General features: G+C 29.9%; 1 protein-coding gene and 1 long non-coding RNA gene across 3 annotated transcripts; one reads left to right on the top strand and one right to left on the bottom strand.

Annotated features, from left to right (window-relative positions):
- On the top strand, positions 3,264 to 5,440 carry LOC107636210 (autophagy-related protein 8C). 2 transcript variants are annotated; one of them, XM_016339743.2, is made up of 6 exons: positions 3,264 to 3,459; positions 3,594 to 3,651; positions 4,092 to 4,147; positions 4,237 to 4,289; positions 4,924 to 5,042; positions 5,123 to 5,440. In XM_016339743.2, exons 2-6 carry the CDS (start codon positions 3,615 to 3,617, stop codon positions 5,215 to 5,217), a joined length of 360 nt encoding a protein of 119 aa, XP_016195229.1. In that variant the 5' UTR covers positions 3,264 to 3,459; positions 3,594 to 3,614; the 3' UTR covers positions 5,218 to 5,440. The 2 variants fall into 2 exon arrangements, with proteins under 2 accessions (XP_016195229.1, XP_016195223.1); XM_016339737.2 differs by having other exon boundaries at positions 3,267 to 3,459; positions 3,588 to 3,651.
- On the bottom strand, positions 6,049 to 7,236 carry LOC107619630. The gene is made up of 2 exons (XR_001615721.2): positions 6,907 to 7,236; positions 6,049 to 6,607 (listed from the first exon to the last, which is right to left on the bottom strand). It is a non-coding gene; the product is annotated as an uncharacterized LOC107619630 (long non-coding RNA).

The raw sequence follows: 7,236 nt of genomic DNA, 5'->3' as shown, positions 1-7,236 counted from the left end.
AATATTGTTCATTTTTATATGTTATTTTTAATTTTATAAATAAATATTAATTTTATTATAATAGTAAAAAATTATAATATACTAAAATAGAGTACTAAAATAATAAGGATCCAACTTCGTTGGCGGTACACTTGAGCTGCATCGCATGCAGTACCACTAGGTTAGGAACCAATTTGTCGATGTCCCTTGATATGCCTAATTCATTGGCGTCAGCCACTAGATGGCCCACCCATTTCGTGGACGCCGTTCCTGACGTGCTTTTTGTTTGTGTTTGCTCCATTTCGTGGACGCCAAATCTGTAATGGAGTGAAACTCTACTTCGCGTACGCCATCCATGAATTGGCCATGCGTATTTTTGGAAGAGTTTTGTCTGGTGTCTATTTTGGTAATTAATATTTTTTTCTTATTTATTTACCTTCAAGGCTTGTGTTACACAATACACACTTTTCTTTACTATGGTGTTATAGAATGAGTTAGGGACAAATTAAATTTTTAGTAGGATACAACGAAAAATACTTAACTTGTTTTTATACTCATACATTCAAATTTTTCACCAAATGATAGTTTATAAAATAATATTTCTCTATTCTTTCTTTTGCACATAAAGAAAATGTTGAGATGGATTATTCAAAAATAATAAAATAAAGAAGAGAATTTATAAACATCGATACAGACTCATGAATAAAAATATTTATTTCAAAAGGAATAATTATTCAATGAGTTATAATTTTTTAACAAGTTGTAACTTTTAAACAAGTAACAATTCCATAAAAAATATAATTTTTTAAATATAAATTTTTACATATTTTAAAAATATATTTTACGGTAGTAACATGACTACGACGATAACAAAAAAAAAAAAAAGAAATAAAAGAAACAGTAGAAAAAGTATAAATAAAAAGAAAAAAGAAAAAATACACGACGATACGCATAATATTTAATTGGACTTATTAAGAATTTTAGTTGATAGTAGATTTTTTTTTTTTTCATTATGAAATAGATTATTTACTAATAATGTACGCAAAATAAGTAACAATATGCATTAAGAGAAGGGAGAAGTCACGAGACTTTAGCCCCCACACCACTTTTTCTCTTCTTTGTTTGCATTATCTCCGTTGGCAAGAAACTTTATAAATATATTTTCAATTTTTTAAATTTTTATTTATAGATTAAAGTTTTAAGGTGAAATGAAAACTTGTCCAAGTATAAAGTTAATAGGTGTTTCCATTATAAGTCTTAATTAATTGAAGCTCTCTCCCTTTTTTTCTTCATTTTTCCTTTGATTTAAGCTCTTAAATAAAAAATATTTATTTTTTCGAAATGATTTAAGATTTCTTTCGTGCTTCTTAAGAGAAATTGGTTAACTTCGAATTATCATATATTAATATATATTTTTTTTATTTTGCTGCAAACCAAACCATAAAACTTTCAACAATTTTTTGTGTACTAATTTTTAAAAAATTAGTGAAATTTTCAAAATCAATTAAACTCACTTCAATTATTTTTTTATTAAAAACTCATTTCAAAAATACATTTAAAATTAAATAAATAACATAAACACATTTAAAATTATGTATTAACATATCTAAATTATTATCATTGTAGTTCAAAATTACATATTGAACACAGAAAAAATTAAATTCAAATATACATTCAAAATTTTAAGAATTTACTCTAAATATTTTATCAACACATCCAAAACTCATGTAAAAAAATTTATATATGTACATAAGAATATAATAAACAACATAAACACATCTAAAATTATAAGAATGTAATTTAAATATTTTATCAACACATCCAAAATTCATGTAAAAAAACTTTTATATATATATGGAATAATAAAAAAAAAAGCAATGGTATCAGAGAATGCACAAAGAAAAACTCTATGAACAGAAACCCATCCAAACCTTAGATCTGTTTTCGACGCGGATGAATGGCGACGCTGATGCAGACAAATGGCGAGGAGGAGGAAGGCATATTAAAGACACGAAAAAATAATCAAAATATAACTCAATGAGAGTTACAAGACAAGAACTTATTGAGTAGTGCACAATAAAATTGAGTTGCTAGTGCCTATATATTTTAACAAAGGAAAAGTATAGGTAACTAACAACATTTTTGAACAATATGTGAACAATATGAATTAACAGGGTTAAAAGAGTAAATTAATCTTAAATTTAATTAGTAACATTAAATTAAAATGTAGTGTATTTTTATTTGATTGGTGGTTGTTCATATTGTTCAAGATGGTCATTGTTTACCTAGACTCCCCTTTAACAAATTATATTATTCTTTTTCTATGGAGATAAAAATAGATTACCAGAAAATGATAGAAGAATTATATGTCGTGACTAGAAAAAATAAGGTAGCAATTATATACACCGTAGAAAATTTATCGGAGAAAGAAATATTCAGGAAAAAGTGTGCGCCTCTGGTAATTATGATGTACGGTGAATATGACTACTTTGCTTCTTTTAGGGTTTTATATGGTATTAAATTATTAATTAATAATCAGATGCTTTAAGATTTATTTTAAAATTTTAAAATTGAAATTTTGAATTTTAACTAATTTAATTTTTGGATGTATATTTAAATTATCATTTATTAATAATTAAATATATTAAATCTAAAACAAAAATTTAAAATTAAAATTAAAATTTTAAATTTTAGTTTTATTTAATTTATATTTTAAATGTATATTTAATTTTAAAAAGACACTAAATCTATTTATAATTTTTAGATGTGTTTATTTTATTTTTTTAATTATTATAATAAAAAATTGAATATTATATGAGATTTAAAAGATACCTAATTGAATTGTTTATTTATTTAGCTATTTTTTTGTCAGAACTTTCATTTAATTTTAAATTCAAATATTTAGGTATAATTTTATTTTTGATTTTCCACAGTATTTTGTAAGTCTCACTTTGACAGATTAATGAATAATTTACCGGAATTTTTTTTAAAAATTTGTCACAAACTAATAAATTGTTGCATGTATAACCATGTATAACCTTGTTTTTGGTCATCAAATATTTAGGTATAATGTTGGGCTTCGGTAACAGAGACATGGAAAACTAATCCAAATCCTAAAGTCCAAAAAGAGGTTGATTGAAAGCCCGATACAATGGTGTTCAAAAGTTCTGTTATTCCTAACCCCAACAGAAAGAGAGAGAGAGAGAATCACAGCTAAGGTTACTGACTTGGTTTAGAAGCGATCCAATCCGTTTCAAAAATAAATTAATTAATTAATAATAAAATAAGGAGGTTATCTGATGCTCTGTTTCTGTTCCCTTCTCTTTTCCGTGTTCCACTCGAAAACAAAACAAACACCATACTCAGTCGCCATTATTGATTATTATTATTTATTATTAATCATAATAGTTTTCTTCTGCATCTCGCGTCCTTCCTTTTAATCCCAATCAAATTCCTCAATAATCCGTCTCTTCCTCTTTGGTTTGTTAATTTCTTCTTCCCAAAGCTTACACATTACACGTGTCATCACTTCCTTCTTCGCTTTCGTGTTCTCTCAACTCATCTCATCTGATTTTCTGATCTTTTCGCTGTTTTTGTTTTTATTGCAGACGCAGATCGCACTTCCAGTTTCAATCATGGCCAAAAGCTCCTTCAAGCTCGAACATCCATTAGGTACTTTTCCGATTTTTTTATTTGGAGAAAGAAATTAATTTATCATTATCTATGACGTATTGCAGTAGTAGTGTTTCTGGTGCTGTCTATGATCTTAGTGAAAAATTGTGGTTCATCGTTGGAAAACTTTGGCTTAGCTGCAATATTTATCAGCTAAACATTGGGCTAATAGAGTTGTGAATTGTGATAGCTGTTTTAATTGAAAATTAAGAGCTTTTTGTTGGATCTGAAATTATTTTATTCATCAAATTCAAAGTCAATAGTTTTTGGATTGTAGAATATGAAATAGATTATTTTTCTCTTTGGAGATGTCTGACACCGGTTGCTAATATGAGTCAATTGAGAAGGATCTTTAGGTTTCTTTCTTTTTTTTCTTTCGGATAGAATAATGAATATGGTTATTTCATTGGTTCATAATTTCATTTTTTTTTAAATATCAGAAAGAAGGCAGGCTGAAGCTGGCCGCATTAGAGAGAAGTATCCTGACAGAATTCCAGTAAGATAGTTTGCATAGACTATTTGCTTGATTTTGTATTTTCTTGGAGCACTCCTAATCAAATGGTGAAATGGAACAATTTTGTGCAGGTGATTGTGGAGAAAGCCGAAAGAAGTGACATTCCTGACATTGATAAGAAGAAGTATGCGATTCAATAATTTGTGACTTATACTATTTCTCTTTTTTATTTATCTTTGTTGTCTGATGATTATATTTTGCTTTGTGTTTTTTGTGAAGATTTTGGGGCTATATTTTTGTTTTAGTAATGTAACATTAGTTTCAGGCTGTGAATGTAGATGAATATGAAACAGATCAACCATGTGGAGTTGGTGTTGATGGAAGTGCTGGAAGTAGTTAGTGCACATATCTACTTCACTAGCATTCAGTAGAAGTGTAGATTAATAATGAATCATCCCTTTATTAGGATGTGCAGTACTTTCTGTAAAAATTAGGTTGTGTCAATCATGTGTTTGTAGAAGTTGTGCCACTCTTCCGTAGTCAGCTACTCAGCTGCTTCTCTTTATCCCCAAAGCATGTACTTTATGTTTGTGTGAAGTATGTTTCTTTACTTCTGTTCTGGTTCATACTAGTTAGCTCAATTGCTATAGGTGCTAATCACGGTTCTTAAATGATGATTTTTTAAACTACTCGACATTTGCATCGTTACTTCTAGATAATGCTTGCAGTGTTTACAAACTGATAGGCCAAAATGCATCGAGTTATGATTCTTTGCATTATTGGATACTAACTTGGTTTCATTATAATACTCAATGTAGGTACCTAGTTCCAGCTGATTTGACTGTTGGTCAGTTTGTTTATGTTGTTCGTAAAAGGATTAAGCTCAGTGCAGAGAAGGCTATATTTGTTTTCATCAATAATACTCTACCCCCAACTGGTAAGTAACCACATCAAATGATGAATTGTTAGTTTTGCACTGCTGATTGTGCTTAATAACTAATACTCTTGTTGCTGCAGCTGCCTTGATGTCTGCTATTTATGAGGAAAACAAGGATGATGATGGCTTTCTCTACATGACTTACAGTGGAGAGAACACCTTTGGATCTCACTAGGCCAATTTATTTTAACCTCTGTAAATATCTGCAAGATGTAAATTCTCTGCCTGCCTATGGTTTAATGCCCTTTTCCTCTATAATCCTGCACTTTGGTTATTTAAACTATCTATAATGTCTGAACTTCAATGGATGTTAGATTTATGATCTTACAGTTTGTTCTCATCTTTGCTTGTTAAGAGTCCAAAACTAGTGATATTTAACTTTATTTGAATATTTTGGATTTTCTCGTGTTCATAGTCATATTAAAAAAAAAAGAACATAATCTTGTCACGATTTAGATTGATTACTGTAAAAAATAAAAAGATAATATAAATAATTAATGGCAGAAATGTGAACTTGATAAGGTTGTGTTTATGGTTTAGGTTCGTTTTCCTTTTAACACGAGAGAATTCTTAGCCAATATCTGTCTGGTTTGGTTGACAGTTTGACACTACTACTTTGCTTTCTGATGCTTATTTTCCTTTGAAAACTGAAAAGTAGAGAGCGGCAACTCACTGGCTTATATTTCATGTCTTCTGTAACTTATAAAATAAATAAATAAAATAAAATCACGTTTTCTCAATTTCTTATCATTTCAACCAAAAGGAACAAACTGCTTCTTAATGTGTTTTAACATTAGTAGGTTATTTCACAATTGCTCACAAAACTCGGCCTATGTTTACGTAGCCGGACCCAAGACCGGAAAAATAAGGAGATTGTATTATGTAGCAGTTTACGTAAAATTTTGTTGCATTCTTATACATGGCTATAACCAATGACGTTTTTAGATTCATGTAGGTATGTGTTAGACACCTACAATAGACAATATAAAACGTTGTCGCATTCTAATGCATGGATAGCAATGACATTTTGAATTCATATAGCTCGGGAAAAGGCTTTTTCAGGTTGATGTTTTACATGAGGCACATCATTTTACGGCATCATAAATCATGGATTCTTAAGCAAAACACTGACCCACACTATCCTAAAGAGCGTTTTATCAAGTAATCAAGCACGCAGTGTTAGGCAGATCCTGATCCACTAATTTATATTAGAATGCCTTCCTTCCTAAGCAACGTGCTTTATTAACTCTCAAGCAAACTCAGTTCATTAAGATTGGAAATAAATTACAAAATTGATATCTCCAATTAGAAGTGCATAGAGAGAGAAGTTAGTTGTTGCGTGCTCTCATTACTTGGATGCTTTCTTTCTCTTGCAAAGGCTTTTCATCCATTTCACACAATTTGAAGCGGTTGCTTTGACTCTACCAAAACCACCCTTAGAACCAGACTTCTTGTTCTTTCCAGTGTCTTTTTGGAATGTTGTGGCATCATCTTCCATGGCACCAATGCCACCAGCACCCCATTGATCAGCCCAACTTGGTGCTTCGCTTGCCATCTGTCTATTCCTATATCGCCACCATATAAAAACAAGCATTCACTTGATCAAACTTTGCCATACTATTTCATAATAAGCTTTTCACATTTGATGAGACATTTAGATACATGTCATCAATCGGGCATGTGTAGATGAAAATATAGACTCACGTGTATTTGTCTTCATATGAAATTAACTTTTAACTATCAACTTCACGTAAATATAACTACACATGAATTTCTACCAAAGATGAATCACAATACAAATAGAAAGTGTATTGGCGTTGAAAACTTGAATTAGAAATTAAACGCTTTGAGACATGAGAAGTACCTTCAATTCAATATGATCCAACTGTAGTTGGTTGAAATGCAGGAAATTTAATTTGATGAGGAGGAGCTTGAAAGAGGAGCTAAAAAAGATGCAGAACGAATGGGGAAGCTAAGCGAGTTGTTAATTATAGCTATATAGAGCCATGTTAGATGGAGTAGTGGCTTATCGATCACCCTCCTCCCTCTCTGTTACATTGCTTTTTCTTTTTCTAATTCATATCTTTTTTCTTTCTTTTTTTTTTTTTTTTAATCTTTTTCATAATAGGACTTGACAGCTCACCTATTTTGAGTATTTCCATCTGGTTAAGCAAGCTATGTGCGGCATCTTTCA

This window comes from Arachis ipaensis, chromosome B01 (genome assembly GCF_000816755.2).
Source record: "Arachis ipaensis cultivar K30076 chromosome B01, Araip1.1, whole genome shotgun sequence".
Classification (NCBI taxonomy): Eukaryota; Viridiplantae; Streptophyta; class Magnoliopsida; order Fabales; family Fabaceae; genus Arachis; species Arachis ipaensis.
Note: the sequence above shows the minus strand (reverse complement) of the source record. Positions and strands in the feature narration are given on the sequence as shown.